Below are 19777 nucleotides of genomic sequence, written 5' to 3'. Positions count from 1 at the left end.
CTCCCTGCCACACAACAAAGGGGCCATCCAATGAAATTCAACAGTGTGAAATTCCAAACTGAAAAAAGGAAATACTTTTCACAAGATGCACAATTAGGTTGAACCCACTGCCACAGGATGGTGTTGAGGCTAAGAACATTAAAAAGAGGGGGGGGGGATTAAAACTTTGTATTTCAGGGTTTAAGCCAATCTCTGTCAGAGATCAGGGTAAGACCTAAGATGGGGGGCAGATTCTGCCACATCTGCCTACTGTTGGGTTCTTACATCTTCCTCTGTCATTGGAGACAGGACTAAATTAGATGATCCTCAGGTCTATGTTCCTATGTACCTAACAGCAGCAAAACCTTTGTATTTGGATGTTCTTTGGGCAGGCCAGGGACCTGACCCTGCTCTCCCCAGAGTGAAAGACAAAACTTCCATTGATTTCAACAAGAGCAGGCCCTGTGTCAACATCCCTCTTCCTCAGCTGAAGACTGGAAAGCTCAAGTTTCATCCTATTTATTACATAAGAACATAAGAAGGCCATACTGGGGCAATATAAAGGTCCATCAAGCCCTGTATCCTGTCCTCTGACAGTGGCCAATGGCTGATGCCCCAATGGGCATGAACAGACAGGTTATCAAGTGATCCATGCCCTGTCACCCAATCCCAGCTTCTGGCAAACACAGGCTAGAGACACCACCATTCCTGCCCATCCTGGCTAATAGTCATTGATGGACCCATCTTCTATGAATCACTCTAGTGCCCTTTTGATCCCCATTATAGTATTGGCCTTCACAACACTCTCTGGAAGGAGTTCTAGAGGTTGATAGTGCATTGCGTGAAAAAAATACTTTCCTGTGTTTGTCTTAAACCTGCTACCTATTAATTTCATTTGGTGGCCCCCTTGTTCTTGTATTATGAGAAGGAGTAAATAACACTTCCTTATGTACTTTCTCTATACCACTCATGATTTTGTAGACCTCTATCGTATCCCCCCTTAATCGCTGCTTTTCCAGTAAAAAAGTCCCAGTCTTATTAATCTCGCTTCATACAGAAACTGTTCTATACCCCTAATCATTTTTGTTGCCCTTTCCTGAACCTTTTCCAATTCCAATATAGCTTTTTTGAGATGGGGCGATCACATCTGCACACAGTATTCAAGGTGTGGGGAAACCATGGATTTATATAGAGGCAATATGATATTTTCGATCTTATCATCTATCCCTTTCTTGATGGTTCCCAACATTCCTTTCGCTTTTTTGTCTGCTGCTGCACGTTGAGTGGATGATTTCAGAGAACTATCCACAATGACTCCAAGATCTCTTTCTTGAGTAGTAACAGCTAATTTAAACCCATCATTGTATATGCATAGTTAGGATTATGGTTTCCAATGTGCATTACTTTGCATTTAATCAACATTAAATTTCATCTGCCATTTTGTTGCCCAGTCACCCTGTTTTGTGAGATCCTTTTGTAGCTCTTCACAATCTGCCTGGGACTTAACTAGCTTGAGTAGTTTTGTATCCTCTGCAAATTTTGCCACCTCTCTGTTTATCTCTTTTTCCAGATAGTTTATGAATATGTTAAATAGGACTGGGCCCAGTACAGTTCCCGGGGGGACACCACTATTTACCTCTCTCAGTTCTGAAAACTGACCATTTATGCCTACCCTTTATTTCCTATCTTTTAATCAGTTATCAATCCATAAGAGAATCTTCGCTCTTATCCCACGACTACTTATTTTGCATAAGAGCCTTTGGTGCAGGATCTTGTCAAAGGCTTTCTGAAAACCTAAATACACTATATCCACTGGATCTCCTTTGTCCGCATGCTTGTTGACCCCCTCAAAGAATTCTAGTAGATTGGTGAGGCATGATTTTCCTTTACAAAAGCCATGTTGACTATTTCCCAATAAATTATGTTCATCTATGTGTTTGACAATTTTGTTCTTGATGATAGTTTCAACCAATTTGCTTGGTACTGAAGTGAGACTTACTGGCCTGTAGTTGCCAGGGTCACCTCTGGAGCCCTTTTTAAAAATTGGCGTCACATTAGCTATCCTCCAGTCATTTGGTACAGAAGCTGATTTAAATGATATGTTACTGACCACAGTTAGTAGTCCTACAATTTCACATCTGAGTTCCTTCAGAACTCTTGGGTGAATACCATCAAGTCCTGGAGACTTATTACTGTTTAGTTTATCAATTTGTTCCAAAACCACCTCTAATGACAGCTCACTTTGGGACAATTCCTCAGATCTATCACCCCCAAAAATGGCTGAGGTTTGGGAATCTCCCTCACATCCTCAACAGTGAAGACTGATGCAAAGAATTCATTTAGTTTCTCCTCAATGGCCTTATCGTCTTTGAGTGCTCCTTTAACATCTTGATCATCCAGTGGCCCCACTGGTTGTTTTGCAGGCTTTCTGCTTCTGACGTATTTAAAAATCGTTGTTTGCTATAACTTTTGGAGTCTTTGGCTAGCTGTTCTTCAAATTCTTTTTTGATCTTTCTAATTATAGAACTATTGTGATGTCATCACCCCTTCCAGGCCTCCAAAGAGACCTGCAACGAAGAGAGGGTTCAAGACTTGATCTTGCTAAAGTTTAACAAAAAGAAACTCACTGCCAAAGCATGTAGCATTTACAAAAAACCATGAATCTGTTCCACTAAATTCTGAAGGAATATAAAGGGCCCAAAAGGTTTTTGATTTGCTTTATATTTCAGCTTTAACACAGGCAGTAAGCTACCATCCCTATAGTTGTGCTGATGTACATTGTTAGCAGGTTTTGCATTTGTTTGATTTTTTGGTGGGAGGGAAAGAACTGTGTGTGAAATTCTTATTGGTTTAAAAACTCCAAGACCTGCTTCAATAAAGAGAAACTTCCTGAATGAATTCAGCTGGCGATAAAGACACATTAGCCACATACCTTAATGCTTCAAGAAACAACTTGGGACAGATCAATAACTTGTATTTCCAAATCTGATCTGATCCAGTATGTGTTACACCTAATTGCTCAACACAAATTCACACTTAATCAGTAGGTAACGTGTCTATGTGTTTACCAAATCCAGTAGCAGTGCTGTATTTGATCACTGGTGTGATGGCGCTCCCTTCATCGGTGGTACAGGTTACTTGAAAGAAAAAGGCTGAATAAAAAAAGGCAAAATACAGAGTTACAAATCTCAAATGGGACTATCAAAATGCTTCAGCCCTGATCCTCCAACAAGATCTGCTAATGTGCACTGCTGCATTCAGGCACAATCACAATGGGACACCCCCCCACCCCACAGGCACAGCAGTCAACACTAGTGGATCCTAATATAGCACTGAAGCCTGATTATCCACTGATATTGAGCTATTAAACTGTATACTACAGTGGTATTGTTAGTAGTTATTGTTCCCCTATACCCCTCTATTTTCACATGCTCATAACTTTCCAAATCAAATGAAATCATGCATGCTTGGTTCTGTGTCTGACAGTCAATTTTTAAAGAAATTTCGAGAAAAACCCTCAGCCCTGTTTATTACAATGGAAAGATACAACCCCCCCCCAAAAAAACCCCTTCCCATTGTTAAATAAATAAATGTTTTGAATAGGGGTTATAGCAAAAAAGTTGGAGTTTGAAAGCTGAAATCTAGCTGAGCCATGATTTCTTCGAGGGCTAGTGATTTTGCTTGGTTTGAGGAATTGTTTGATTACATTAGGAGCATTTGAAAATGGCAGCGGTCTGTATCAATCAAGTCACAAGGTGAGATGCACTGTGCCTCATGCACAGCTAGCAATCAAATCCATTAGAGAAGGTCATACTAAAACAAGAGACAGCTTTCTGCCATACTTTCTGCACACATTGCCCAGCACAGTAGTCCCTTGGCCCACCAACCTGTGTTACTTGGAATGATTTCCGTAGCTTAAGCATCAATTTAGGTTGGCGGTGACTGTACTTCCTTGGAAAGCACTTTGAACATCATTGCAATATAAAGTATCTTAATCAGGAAGATTTTCTCAGGCCTCTAGCACTTTATCAAAAGCAGCATAGTTCCAGTAGAATCCGTGCCGCCAACGAAAGGAGCAGGTACAGAAGCAATGTGGATGTGATGACCTTCCATGGTAGAAGGGCTCTCTTCCTGTGGATCCCATAAATCCACAGGGCTGGGAGGATATGCCTTCTACCCGCTTCTGCAATTCATCCAGGACTCAGTCCTGCAAGGTGCTGAGCACTCTAGCCCAATCCAGCAAAATACATAAGCATGTGGTCAACTCTAAGCATGTGAAAAGTCCCATTGACTTCAGCAAGACTACTGATGTGCTTAAGGTTAAGCATGTGCCGGATTGGGCTAACGTGCTCCTCACCTTACAGAATTGAGGCCTGAAAGGGACATGGTGGGAGGTAGAAAGGACATCATATCTTTGTCCACTCCTCCTTTTGAGAGGAAGATCTGTAGTAAACTCCAGAAGGTCAGCCTCACAGTGTTTCCTGGCCATCTACACCCATCCCATGGAATGGGTAGAATTCATCCAGAAACACCATCAATTCCCCTCACCCACCCTTGTACCTCAAATAACCACTGTTCCTATAAATCACAGTACGTACTAAAATGGTTTTAATGAAAAACTGCATTCAATCATCAGGATAAAGAGTACCTTACTATGCATACACCATCAGCTTTTCAAGGAAACTACAAGTCTAAAGAGGCATTCCACTGCTGTGCATTGGCTGGCTGACTTCGTAAAATTTAACATGTAATGAAACTAGATAAACACAGTCCTTAAGCTACAGAAATGGGAGACTGAAACTGACTTTTGTCAGATGTCCTTGGTAAATACAGCATGGTGTCAAAGCCGCTATAGACACGCTGGGCGCCCTCAGTTAACACATACTCCTTCAGCTGTCCGTTCAATAGAAAAGTGTGACTCCAGTCTAGGTAGATCATGGATAAATTGCTGACAACAGAAAATGGAGCTTTGTACTGAGGTACTGGGGGAAAAAAAAAAAAGGAAACAGCTCATTTATAAATCGTAGGCATCTCACTGGGTTGCACAAAATAAATGCATCAAACAAGAAGTGTAACAGGCTCACTCCCATACATACCCCCGTATGTAAAAAAAAAATCAAGGCGATTGCCCTTGCTTTATCACACTGAAATATATTGTATCTGCATCCCAAGTGAAACCCACAAGGAAAATTAGTAAAATTCAAGCGTAAGCTCCTTGGAGCAGGGAGTGTCTTTTATTATGTGTCTGTTCAATGCCTCGTATAATGGGCTAGATTGGGGGGTACAGACACCATTGTAATATATAATAATAATAAATAATAATAATAAAATGGCTTCCAAGAATTAAGGATCAAGACACGAAAAATTCAACACAAGGAATGCGTTATATTCTATCAGCTGCACTGGTAAAACTCTACTGGAGTTAATAGGATTACACTGTGTAACAGGCCAAGGCCATGTTCTGGTAAATAACAAGACTGGCATCTTCTACAGAAGTGAAAACACTGGCTGCGCCCTAGCTCCCCCCCAATATAATTTTTGCTCCCAGTGTTTCACCTCTGTTCCTCCAGAGGCACGTCCTCCCTCCTCCCAGACAGCATGGGGAGGAACAGAGGCACCACCCCAGTTCTCACAAAACGGGAGGAGCTGCTCCTGGACTCTTTCTCCTCCCACCTCTTTCCTCCACAGAGGTGAGAGAGCTCTGCGTGGGTCTGCAACTGCTCTGATTGGCTGCTTACACCCTAGGGAGGCAGGCAAGCAAGGGGTGGCAGGTTTGTATAATTTTTGGTGGTGGCTGGAATGTGTCCAAGCCCCCCCGCCATAAGGGGGTTGGGGATGTGGGAGGGGGCTCAGGGCTAGGGCGGAGGGTTGGGGTGTGGGGGGTGAAGGCTGCCGATGTGGGGTTCACAGTGCAAGAGGGGGCTCAGAGCTGGGACAGAGGGCTCTGGCTGGGAGGTGTCGGCTCTGGGAATGAGGAGTTTGGGGTGTAGGCAGGCTGCCCCCGGGGCTGGGGCCAGACAGGAGGACTCTACAGTCCCCCCCCAGCCCTCTTCTTGCTAGCAGCAGCGAGCTCTGTGATAGGCGCTCCCCTTCCCCTACCCCCCGGAAACACACTTTCCCTACATCACTGTCACTGCATGTGCTCCTAGGGCCCCTCTCAGGTCCAGGAAGCCCCCTCGCTTTCCCTGAGGTGGGTTCTGAGTGGGGCTGCCATCACGTATGCCCCTCCTCCTGGCTGGCAAGGGAGCACAGCGCAGAGTGGCAGGGCAACCACCCGCTGCCTAGGGTGCAGGCAGGGATGCTCCAGGGGGACACACAGGGGTGGCAGGTGGGGCTGGGGGAGAGGCCTGGCACTGAATATGGCTGGAGCCCACGCACCAGGGCCCATATAACTCACTGCCCATGCAGGCAAGTAGCCAATCCTAAGGGGTTTTCATCACAGGCAGGACTGAAATGAGCACCCCTCAGTGACCTGGCTGGAGCTATTGGAATTTTTTTTGTTGGATCTAGGACCCCTTTCAGCCAGGTGTACTTTAAGCACTGACTGGCATACAAGGTTCCTATCCATGGAGACATCACTGGTTAGTGTCTCCTGGATGGTAATATAATTGTCTCTTGTTTTGTTGCATTTTTCCTCTGATTTAACAGGTAAAGTATCTTTATTACTATTAACTATAATTGGAGGCTATTTCTCATATCAAATCAATATTTATTGCAACTAAGCCCAAAGCACTAGCTGAAGTTAATATATTTGTTCTCCAACCCAAACTGCTTTGAGAGTGAATTATGTCCTTTTGGCATCCATTCATTTTTAAAGCTTTTTCTTGAACCATTAGTTTATTTTCAGAGATAGTTAAAAAGCCTTACAAACAGCAATTCAAGTACAATAATTCACTGCCCTGACTAATCAATCAGTAGTGCAGTACATTAGTATATCATCAAGTCCCGGTTCCCAAATATTGTCTTCGATGAAAGCAACTTCACGTACATGAGGCAGACGTTCATTTGTTATGCTTTTGGCACTGTACTTACAACAAAGAATGCCCATAAACCATTGCCTCCTTTTTTAAGGAAACGTTTTAGGTCCTCCTAGTGAAGGAGACACAATGAACCACAGTGAATGCAAAGATTTTAGTGGCTTGGAGGGTTGATGTGGAATACATCAATATTGCAATTAACTTACTAATGCATAGCACTGCTCTCTACAAGATCAAATCAGTACTGTTCAGTTGAGTATCATAGGCTCTGTACTGCTGAGAGTTAAGGGAGATTCTCTTTTAGCTCAAGAGGCAGAAACCTATGCTTCTGGAGGAAGGGAATGTAAATTCAATCTCCGATGTCACTGTGGAGTTCGGAATGGCTGCAGTGTGCACCATAAGGATCAGTGTGAAGTTCCTTGAACTTCATTGCAACACATTGGTGGAACTGTATAGAAGTTTTATGGTTTATTGGATTAGGTTTTAATAATTTACATATTGAGTTACTATTGATGTAAACAGGATTTTTTTTAGAGATGTGATTTTATAAGTTTTTGGGCCAGAGTATGCCAAGAAAATTTACTCTGCCAGGACAAGGAGCTTAAGGAAAAGGTTAGGCTAGATGTCAGGAAAGCAGTTCTGAACAGGAAGAGCAATCAAACAGTGGCTTAGACTTCCCAGGAGTGGGTGGCTGAGACATAATTACTGGAGATGTTAAGAACAGTTTTGGAGGGATGCTAGTGGGAATGATGTAGTTAGTTCTGTGAAATGGAGGGGAACAGACTAAACAATCCACATGTTTTTTCTGGAGCTATAGAGTTTCACAGCCTAGAAAGATGGGTATTTGAGGGTATGGCTACACAGCACTTTGAAGTTTCAAGTGTGGTCACAGCGCCAGTGCTGGGAGAGAGCTCTCCCAGCACTGCACGTACTCCACATCCTCTGCGGGTGTAGCTTGCAGTGCTGGGAGCCGTGCTCCCAGCGCTGCGGCACTGTTTACACTGAAGCTTTACAGCGCTGTATCTTGCAGCGCTCAGGGGGGTGTTTTTTTTCACACCCCTGAGTGCGAAAGTTGCAGCGCTGTAAAGCGCCAGTGTAGCCATGGCCTCACAGACTCACAAATTGCTCTTTCTGGTCACTGTATACTCACACTCCTTCTTGGTAGTAAAGCTGGTCCATTCTGAAGCACTGCTGCCTACAGAATTGTAAGACACCACTCTCACGTTGTAGATTGTGTAAGGCTGAAGATCACTCACATTGGAATTCTGCTCTTTACCTGTATACTTCACTTCAATTGGTCCAGGGTTACAGGTCTTTGCCTCTGTTTGTAAATGTGGAGGGCAAGCAGTGTACATGTGGAGTTCATAGCTGGAGAAAAAGATTGACATTTTGATGAAAGTCTTATCAGAGGAACAAACAAACGATCAATGAGCACTGTTTCACTCTGGCTGCTAGATATCTGGTTACTAGTTAATAGGATGGACCTCAGCTTCATTGCTTTTGGGCACTCTAAATCCCTTTCAATCTCTAATGCTTTAGTCCTGATTTTAGGGTGATGACCTCTAATCCCATACCCACAAACACCTGCAATTTTGTGCCTACAACGAAACTATGGATGTATTCACATCTAACTGCTTGTGCCTGCAAATTAAATATCGTAGTTAGATCTGGCTACCTACCTTTGGTATTTAAAAGATATCTATATCTGTGATGCCAGTTACTCTCTCAACTTATTAGTGTTGCAAAACAGCAAGTGCAACTATTTGTTGGTGCACAATTGCACTTGTCTCATTAAGAACTAGTGAAAAAATCACCTTTAACCATCAATGAAACATGAATTAATGAGCAGCAAAAAATGGCTGCCATTCTGTCAGCGGAAAACCTGCTTAAACCAAAATTAAATGTAAAGCTGTTCATGTGGCTCTTGCACCAGCACTCACTTCCTCCAATCCCCCGACAGTAAGTGTGAAAAAGTGCAAGCAAGTGCAGCAAGTGTGAAAAATCAGAGCAAGTGCAGCAAGTGTGAAAAATCAGGACGGAGTGGGGGTAATAGGAGCCTATATTAAAAAAAGACCCAAAAATCGAGACTGTCTCTATAAAATCGGGACATCTGGTCACCCTACCTGTGCCTAGCTAAGCTTGCTGCAGGGCATTTGGGGAGTGTGGCAATACAGATTATTGTATGTGAACCTGCCATTTCTATCCAAAATACACAATGGAATCATCCAGTTTTGGTGTAAGTACACTCATGATGCGGTAAAATACAGACTAATTTAGACTAGTATAGAGCACTTTGTCTGAGGCTGCCAACAAAAATCACTCAGAAGCATCAAGTGCTGCTGCCTGCTTAGGGCTTGATCCTCTACTCAGTGAACTCAGTGGAAAAACTCCTAATGACTCAAATGGGATAGGAATGGACCCTTATTGAGTGGGCTTCCTGCACGGAAAAATTTACACTCGCTCTCCATAGACTGCACTGGCAACTGATTGGCTTCAAGGTGCAAATGAAGATGTTGACTTTGATTTATAAAACCCTCTGTGCTTTGGTCCTGTCTAGTCCAGAGAGCACTGCTTTTTCCCGCCTCACAACAGTTGATTTCTATGGCTTTTGCTAACAGTCTCTCTATGTGAGTGGCAGAGATAGGAAGTTTTCCATCAAGGACCCTGACTCTGGAATTCACTTCCCTTATTGCTCCAGCAAAATCCAAGTTTATTAACATTTAGGACACACTGCAAGGTTCCTCTACCTACACAATGTTTTGCTTGAGAGAAGATACCCAAGGACGACAAGTTGGAAGGATTTCTTCTGCATGGAATGTACAACAATTTGGAGACCATCATCATAATTTACAAATATATAAAAGAATACTGAAAACAGGGCATGAGATTATCTAAAATGACTAGGGGACTTAGCCACACAATTCCCAATGATCTAAATGGAAATTGTGTGTCTAAATCTCTTAGCTGGCTTTGAAAGTCTAAATCAGATTGAGAATCTTACCTTTCCACAACGCCATTGGGTGACCGAGGTGCATTCCATTGGGAAAAAGCTGTTCTGGAGGTTATGGTATGTATATGTGGACGGGGCTGTTGAGAAGGTGGTGCTGGTTGAGTGGTTAGTTGGGCGACTGGCCCTTTGGTGCAACAGTTGAAACATGTGCAGGCCTCTACACCAACAGAGTAGGTGGTGAAAGGTTTAAGTCCGTGTATTGTTTGCTGGGTGGCAGTCCCTTCAGACAACTGTAAAATGCAAGAAAGAACTTCACACAGCACAGGGGACTGTAAATGCCAAGTAAGATTCGTTAAATGTTCTAAGTGGTAGGATCTTTGACTTGGTGTTAACAGGGAATCTAGATTTGACCTTATCTTTCATTATCTAGTCATACAGGGTGAAATTCATCCAGTGCAGTGGGCCTGTACAAGGCCTTCCCCATTGTTTAAGTCCTGTGATGGACTGCACTTGTGAAGCAGCTATGCTCAAACACCTCTACATCCCTACGTGCAGCGCTATAAGGATCACACTGCTGTCCCTGAAAAGTTGGTGGGCATTGTCAAAGGATGACAGGCAGATGACAGAATGAGGAGCAATGGTCTCAAGTTGCAGTGGGGGAGGTCTAGGTTGGATATTAGGAAACACTATTTCACTAGGAGAGTGATGAAGCACTGGAATGAGTCACCTAGGGAAGTGGTGGAATCTCTATCCTTAGAGGTTTTTAAGGCCTGACTTGACAAAGACCTGGTTGGGATGATTTAGTTGGTGTTGGTCCAACTTTGAGCAGGGGGCTGGACTAGATGACATCCTGAGGTCTCTTCCAATTATAATCTTTTGTGATTCTATGAATGTCCAGGAGATCTTTGCATACACAAAGCCAGTGGCCCTAATATCCTGCACAAGTGGCACAGAAGGGATATGTCCTCTGTTTCAGCCCACAGGAAACCCTCTCAGCAAAACTGAATCCATCAACCTTTAAAGAGAAACTGAATTAAATAGCACAAAGAAATGTGTGTGGATAGGAACTGTGTGGAAAGTTATGGCAGAAAATAACTAAGAAAAAAGCAAACCATGCTGCTTCCTGGAGCTGCTGTTTCTCTAATTCACTGCAATCATTTGTGAGTATGGTTTCAAGATCCAAAGAAATCAAACAGCATGTAGAAAAAGGCAATTTCAATCACAGTAACCACCTGCTGTGGTGATTAAGCAAGGCAAATGGCACAGGCCACAGAGTCCCAAGGTGGACAGCAAGGAAACAGAGCATCAAGGCAAGACAGAAAGCACACAAAGTCAGAGTTTGATAACGCCTGCCACTCAGTGATGGAGAAGCAAGGCACCTCTGCAGGCACAGCAGCCGCATGGCAGGTCTGAGGGCATGAGAAGAGAAAGACAACGGAGAGATGAAAGGGTAGTGACAAGAACATGCAGGCCGAAGTAGATAAGGACCAAGCTGATCATCGTAAATGGGATAAGGACAGGCCGGGCAATCAGCAAACAGCAGATGACTCACGCTCACAGACAGGAATGATGAGCAAGGAAGACAGTTTTCCCAGCCACTTCCATGCCAGATTAGACTGGGGTAGCGGGAGAATGGGCACATACTACTATAAAAGGTGAACAGAGTTAAGCCTTGACAGATGGTGACATAGACACAAAGGCATGGAGGAAGTTGAGCACAAGAAATGGAGTGTGTGAAGCATGGAGGTTCCCATTTGCCACTGAATTGCACAGCACTTGAAAACTGATAATATCAGCCTTACTTTACTCAGTCTTGTGGTGGCATTTTTCCTTGGTTTGTGCAGTATGGCTCCGGATACTCTTCACAACCTCCTACCCTGGCCCAAGGTCTGTGGTCACGCCTCTTTTTTGTTTTCAAGCCCAGCTAAACAATGCAGATTTCTTGACTTAGCAAAGTTATCTGGTTTTCTGGCTATTGGCTGGATGCTGCTTTGTAATAGGCCTCAGAGAAGAAACAGAGATGCTCCACAAACTCACTGAAGCCTGCAGTGATCCCTTCATCTGATGAGTCTCTCTTTGTATATGGGGGAATGGGCATTAGGTTGCAAAGTGCAAATCTACTCTTCCCTTAGTCCAAGGGCCTTTGCATGTCAAGGAACAAGATGACCCCATGGAGCACAGCTCTGAAGCACACAGGAGAGGGAAGAGGTCCGGAATCCTCCTTGGGCTCCCCTGGTCCTGTCCATCACCCACCTTGAGCAGCAGAACCACACAGAGCCCACCATGTTTGAGCCTTCCATAGCCAGAGGGTGGCACTGGATCTGCCATTTACATTGTCCTTTTCAATTATTTCCATGCCACACTTGGCTCCTTACCTTTCCTTTAGAGCCAAGCCCCTCTGTTTAGTAGATTTCCTTTCTGGTCCCACATACGTGGACTCTAAACTCTCTAGCTGTTGCCTAAACAGTTCACTTACTGAGATTAAACTTCAGACCCAACCTGGGTGCAGCAAAGAACTGAGACACTATGGATAGTGTTACTAACTCAGACCAAAAGAAAGAAATGACTCATGTCACATGGTCATTGGGTGTTTTCAGATCGTCAAGGCCCTAGGCCTTCTAGTGCTTTTTATACATTTTAAGCAAAGGAACATGAAATTTTTAAAACCTAAAAGCTACTACTTTAAACAACAGCATTACACTCCAAGAACTGCTTAAACAAGAACGATGACAATTAACTACTGGGTGCATGATTTCCCCCCGCAATGATATTTCTACTTTCTGTGTGGAATCTAACAGGCCACAAAAGACACTACACAGCACTTAATCTTGGAGGGGGGGCACTATGCAGAGGGGAAGTTACTTTATGGCTGAAAGGAGCAGATGAAGAAGAGAATCCTTAGACACCTTATATGCTGTACCTTTCCCAGATGCCCCTGGAGTTGTGACGAGGATGGTCACGGAAGGGGCTCCTATTGCATGCTAGAGACATGACATATGCACACCTTGGTTACATGTTAATTGTGAGACACACTGAAAGCCTCTTGCTGTCTTTCTACAAGTTCTTGTAACATTCTGTTGTAGGACTTACTGAGCTACTGGGGGACTGAAACATTCTTAAATGCTATAAAATAACAATGTAGAGTTCATCAGTGCTTTCAGATGCATTTATCGTGGTCGTTATTATAAACTTTTTAGTTTTGCATTGGATAACCAGATAACATTACCACACTGTTTGCAATATTCCTAGGTGTTTCCAGTACTTTGTATGCTACTACACAATATTATCCCTGTGCCAACTGGAAAGCTTTTCAGGGCAACCACCCTGGCCTGAAAATCCGTTAAGTCAAAACACAGTAATGTCCAAAGGGAGCAGCTTTTTGGTCACCGGCTGTAATTTCTATCTGATCTTTTTGGGCAAATAGATTTTTGGAAAGTTTGTATTTCAATGTAATCAATAACCTCCCAGGAACATTGCATTGGATCTCCCCTGCATTTTCTCACTATATAACATAATGAGAAAGGCTCTGGCGTCAAGGTTAATTCTTTAGAAGAACAACATTTAGCTAAGTGGAGCCATCAGTCCTTCTTCAGCCAGAAGAGAGCACTGCTAAGTAGGGAAAAAAAAGAAAAGAAAAGAAGCTAACAGACTTAAAATCCTAAAAAAATGTCCAGAGTTCAACTGGAAGTACAAATAGAGTAGCTCGATAAACACTCACCACCACATCGGTCCCTCTGGTGCTATTCGAGAACAGCCTGTAGAGACTAACTATCCCGTTTGGCTTAAGAGGGGGGCTGATGTTTACCACAGCTAATGTGGAAGCCACAGTGTGGAACATGGGTGCATGGAGGCCTTCAGGAGGGGCCGGGCCTGTTCTACAGCGTGCCCAGCTGCTAGGAGTCCGGCCCGCAGAGTTTACTGACCAGACCTTGAAAACACAAAACAAAGAGCAATTTGTGAAGGGTTTGAGCCTGCCAGATGCTGAGCACTCATGGGAGGAGCTGAATTGCTGGCGCTAACACAGCTTTACTGGTGGCAAGATAAAACTGCACTATAACTTAAGACAATTTTGTGACATTCCTCTAGTCCCTCCATCTGGTTCAAATCAATTCTTTTAAAAGAGGGGAATAAAATATTTTTAAGAACAGAAGAATGGCCAAACTGGGTCAGACGAAAGGTCCATCTAGCCTAATATCCTGTCTTCCGACAGTGGCCAGTGCCAGGTGCTTCAGAGGGAAGGAACAGAACAAGTAATCACCAAATCATCCATCCCCTGTCACCCATTCCCAGGTCTTCACCATTATGATTAAGGGGGACAAGTACATTTTCATGAGGTTCCTGCAAGGCTGATTTAAGAATAGACACTTTTGTTTGCCATTGTACACAGAGGAAGCCCTAGAAAACTTACCTATCTTACCTAAGATAAGGTAAGAAAGGGCAGCATTCTCTTCACTATTGCAAATTCCAAGGGCAAACTGCAAACACTGACCTAGCCCCAATCCTGCTATTGTATCCCTGCGGGTTATGCCTTTTTGCCTGTGAATAGGTCCAATTAAGTCAATGTGGCTCTGCATGGGATTTAAGTTCCCCTGGCACTGATCCAACTATAGGAGCAAGACCTAGTGATTTAAGACAATTGGCAAGTTTTTAAGGGACCCCACTCTATTAAATATATTAATATAATTAATCATTTGGCACAATTGTCAGTAATCCAAAATATAATATAAAGAAAACACATTGAAAAGCATGGGTAAGTCAGTGCCTCTAAATATATTCATTTATTTCTGCAATAACATTTGCTTTATTATACTAGCACAAAGAGAGTGGTTTCAGTTCCAAGATTTCAAAATACAGCAGCTTGAATTAGGTCTGATTAAAAACTACACGTCTCTATGAACTATGCCTACTGATTTTGTCAGCTTCCCAAAGCCAGACTGATCTGCAGACTACATAAAACTCAGCACTTATTAAACACGGTCTCCAACAAATCTGCATGAAAATTAAATTTCGCTTTCATCAAGGAGTGCATAAACATATGGAAGGATGTATAATCTTATTTATCAAAAACCATTTGTATAATTAAACACGAATATCATAAAAGGTTGCCTTAGGTCATCATTTGCATGAGTAAGTAATTTGTAGAATGTCAGGTACAATAGACAGAATAGATGGATGTGTGAGTGTATAGGGTTAAATTAGGCTCAATAATAGCCAACCACATAGTGATCAATCAGAATGATAGATCTAAACAGCAATACAAGAGGACTGTCTGAGTGATTTTTAGTATAAGTATTCCTTAGTAAGCTTTTGTGTTGAGCAGTTCTAACTACAGTAAAACACGTTCTCACGTAATCTCTGGACATTTTTTTTTTAAAGTTCTCATCTTGCTTTTAAAACAGACCCTGGAGAACTTTTAGTTTTCTGAATTTACAACACCTACGGTCAGGGAGCTTACATTTAAAAAGGGTCGAGTGCAGGAGAGAACCCAAAACATACAAGGGCCTTAAGTGTTGTGATTCAAAAACTGTAGATGTTAACTAAAGTTAAAGAATCAAAGTTACTTTCTCATAGTCTTGCTAGCACATACTACTACTAAAGCAAACACTACAAATGAGGTCCTATACCAAGTTTGTGCAGAATATTTTTCTTTCAGTGATCTCTGCAGAGAAGTTTTCATGAAGTTAAACTTTTTTCAGTCTATTCCAATAGGTCAAACACTATCTTGGTTAAGTCCTTGCTGCTACAAAGATTTGACAATAGTTGCTCATTTTAAGGAGCATTTTTCTTCATGGGTGGCAAGTTCTTAGGCAGGGTGCAGTTCGAAGAGATCTACCTGTATTGACTCAATACCAACCTTGGGGTGAAATGCTCCAGGGTTTTATTCTGAACTATGGGAACATGCCTGTGAGGCCTGAATGAGCAAATCATTTAACTTCTCTTGGCCTCAGTTTAGCCATCTGTAAAATGGGCATAAAATACTTTTCTTAGAGGAGTGTTGTGATAATTAGTGATAGCAAGCACTTTGAGATTCTGAGATATAAATATTAACTGAAGACATAAATGCTAATATTTAGACACCCGTCTGAGTTTATATGCAAATCAGTTATACATCCAACTGCCAGCATTTGCACCTGCGGTCAATTGCACCTATTAAAAGTTGAAGGCTGTGTCATGATCCCTTCAAAAATGCATCACACGGCATTCATGGACCATTACACTTGTTGCACTGATTAATGTAATGCTATGTGGTATGCTTTTGTACACAAGCAAAATAGAAGAAAGTCCTTTGAAGTTGCACTGCATCATTCTGAGGTGTGATGCAGTTAATATAAGGGGCAGGCAATAATATTCATAAAAGACTCTACAGATAAAAGTATCACCTGCTATATATATTGTATAAAGCCATAAAAATAAGCTAGCCAGGAGAAGAACAAGGGTAAGAGTGTGGGGAAAGTGATCATGGAACTAGACTACCAATGTAAGTGGAAACTTCGGGGACTACAGTGTATGGAGAGAAGAAAACCATCAAAATACTTGTTACTTTAACTCTTTTAATATATTGCCTCACTAATCATTAAGTCTTACATCATAGTGCGTGGACTCAGAACCCTGTCAAAATCTGTACAGTCATTAGTTGGTGCAGTGTCTCAAGAAAGCCACGAAGGGGCTCCAAAAGCATCTACAGGAGTATTTCAGACCTCTTCATCAATTTGCTGGCCACCTGCCCAGACAGCACTTTGAAGTAGGGTCAGGGAGAAAGAAGCTCGCTGAAGGCAATATATTCAGAGAACTAGAGAATTCCAGTCACACGTAAGCAAGTTTGTTTTCTTCTTCATAAATGGGCCTCTATAAACCCCCGTTCTTGGAGACTCGTGAGCAGCAATCACCCAGAATGGTCATATGGCAGCTTCCAAGTCTGACAGCACAGCCAAGAACTGGCAAAACCTGGGTTACACGTGACTGTCCTATAGACCTTAATCATAAGGAGTGGCAGAAACATGCTGCAAAAGCTGCCTCAGCTCTAGCACAATAAGCCTACTTTGGATAAACTGTTACCTGCAATAATGTCCATGGATTCTCCACAGCACACCCACATTCCCAAATTCAAGGTAGGGTGACCAGACAGCAAGTGTGAAAAATCAGGACAGAGGTTGGGGGGTAACAGGTGCCTATATAAGACAAAGCCCCAAATTATCAGGATTGTCCCTATAAAATCAGGACATCTGGTCACCCTAATTCAAGGCCAGTTCCTCAGCAAAGCTGAGTACGGACAACTTCCACTGAAGGAAATTAACTCTGTTTCGCTTTCAGACATGGATGAAGATCACAGAAACATAGACAATGGGGATGGAAAAAGCTTGTTAGATCATTGAGCTCATCTCCCTCCCCATGCAGGAATGGTCCCTACAATTCTTTAAAAACTCAGGTCTTTACAAAGGAGCTAAAGTTTTGAGCAAGGAAACTGATTTCTTTGCATCAACGTAAAATAGTATGTAAAGTTATTCAATCTGTACAGGAAATCCTAAAGGGAATTAAAGGAAAGGGCTGGACATAACTATGCCTCAGTGCACGAGGATGGACTAATGACCTCTTGATGTCCCTTCCAACTCTCTGTTTCCATGATTCTATGACATAGGCCAATAGTTGTCATAGCTGAGGTGAACCACTAGAAAAAGGAAAGTACCTCACTAGTGGACAAGCAAAATGACTTCTCAGCAAATGAATAATGAAAGAGCTACAGAAGCTGCCAAAATAACACTAAAGAAAGAGTGACTCACACCTAATGTTTCCTAGGGGAGAGGCAGCTCTGAATTAAGAGAGTAGACCAGGGGTCTCAAACACACGGCCCGCGGGCTTATTTCCTGCAGCCCGCCAAGCTCCTCGCACCCCCTTTTGTCCCCCCTGGCGCGTGAAATTGCGAGCCCGTTAGCGAGAATTTTTAAGCAATCAGTAAACTCGGGGGTTGTGCCGTATGACTGTAGGATTGCTAATGTAGTTCCTATTTTTAAGAAAGGGAATAAAAGTGATCTGGGTAATTATAGGCCTGTTAGCTTGACGTCCGTAGTATGCAAGGTCTTGGAAAAAATTTTAAGGGAGAAAGTAGTTAAGGACATAGAGGCCAATGGTAATTGGGACGAATTGCAACATGGATTTAGTAAAGGTAGATCGTGTCAAACCAATCTGATCTCCTTCTTTGAGAAGATGACGGATTACTTAGATAAAGGAAATGCGGTAGATATAATTTACCTAGATTTCAGTAAGGCGTTCGACACGGTTCCGCATGGGGAACTGTTAGTCAAATTGGAAAAGATGGGAATGAATATGAAAGTTGTAAGGTGGATAAGGAACTGGTTAAAGGGGAGACTCCAGAGGGTCGTATTGAAAGGTGAATTGTCAGGCTGGAAGGAGGTCACTAGTGGAGTCCCTCAAGGATCGGTTTTGGGACCGATCTTATTTAACCTTTTTATTACTGACCTTGGCACAAAGAGCGGGAATGTGCTAATAAAGTTTGCGGATGACACGAAGCTGGGGGGTATTGCTAACACGGAGAAGGACAGGGATACTATTCAGGAAGATCTGAACCACCTTGTAAACTGGAGTAATAGAAATAGGATGAAATACAATAGTGAAAAGTGCAAGGTTATGCATTTAGGAATTAATAATAAGAATTTTGGCTATACGTTGGGGGCGCATCAGTTGGAAGCGACGGAGGAGGAGAAGGACCTTGGGGTACTGGTTGATAGCAGGATGACTATGAGTCGCCAATGTGATACGGCTGCTAAAAAAGCAAATGCGATTTTGGGATGCATCAGGTGGGGTATTTCCTGCAAGGATAAGGAGGTGTTAGTACCGTTATACAAGGCGTTGGTGAGACCCCATCTGGAATACTGTGTGCAGTTCTGGTGTCCCATGTTCAAGAAGGATGAATTCAAACTGGAACAGGTTCAGAGACGGGCTACAAGGATGATCCGAGGAATGGAAAAACTGCCTTATGAAAGGAGACTCAAAGAGCTTGGCTTGTTTAGCCTGGCCAAAAGAAGGCTGCGGGGGGATGCGCTTGCTCTATATAAATATATCAGGGAGGTTAACGTTAGGGAGGGAGAGGAATTATTTAAGTTTAGTACTAATGTAGGCACGAGGACGAATGGGTATAAACTGGATATTAGGAAATTTAGACTTGAAATTAGACGAAGGTTTCTAACCATTAGGGGAGTGAAGTTCTGGAACAGCCTTCCAAGGGGAGTAGTGGGGGCAAAAGACTTTCCTGGCTTTAAGACAAAGCTTGATAAGTATATGGAGGGGATGTTATGATAGGATCGTTAATTTGGGCAATTGATCTTGGATTACCACCAGATAGGTCTGCTCAGTGGTCTGCGGGGAGATGTTGGATGGAATGGGAACTGAGTTACTGCAGAGAATTCCTTCTTGGGTGCTGGCTGGTGACTCTTGCCCACATGCTCAGGGTTTAGCTGATCGCCATATTTGGGGTCGGGAAGGAATTTTCCTCCAGGGCGGATTGGCAGGGGCCCTGGAGGTTTTTCACCTTCCCCTGCAGCGTGGGGCACGGGTCTCTTGCTGGTGGTTTCTCTGCAGCTTGAGGTCTTCAAACCGATTTTGAGGATTTCAATAACTCGGTCCTGGGATAGGGGTTGTTATAAAATTGGATGGGTGGGGTTCTGTGGCCTGCTTTGTGCAGGAGGTCAGACTAGATGATCAGATTGGTCCCTTCTGACCTATGAGTCTATGAGTCTATGAGATCAAACCACACCTGTGCATGGATGCACAAGACACAGGAAGGGATGCAAGGAGCCAACTTCTTTACCCCTGCAGATGGGTCAAGCATAATTACAGTCCTTGCAGACAGTGATAA

General features: G+C 43.0%; 1 protein-coding gene across 1 annotated transcript in view; it reads right to left on the bottom strand.

Annotated features, from left to right (window-relative positions):
• USH2A (usherin) overlaps positions 1-19777 on the bottom strand; it is a 596134-nt gene that overhangs the window by 8690 nt on the left and 567667 nt on the right. Inside the window, 5 exon segments of the mRNA XM_030557510.1 lie at positions 3048-3131; positions 4785-4961; positions 8107-8324; positions 9958-10196; positions 13625-13834. Coding sequence (XP_030413370.1) covers positions 3048-3131; positions 4785-4961; positions 8107-8324; positions 9958-10196; positions 13625-13834 — 928 coding nt within the window.

Source organism: Gopherus evgoodei, chromosome 3, assembly GCF_007399415.2.
Source record: "Gopherus evgoodei ecotype Sinaloan lineage chromosome 3, rGopEvg1_v1.p, whole genome shotgun sequence".
Taxonomy (NCBI): Eukaryota; Metazoa; Chordata; order Testudines; family Testudinidae; genus Gopherus; species Gopherus evgoodei.
Note: the sequence above shows the minus strand (reverse complement) of the source record. Positions and strands in the feature narration are given on the sequence as shown.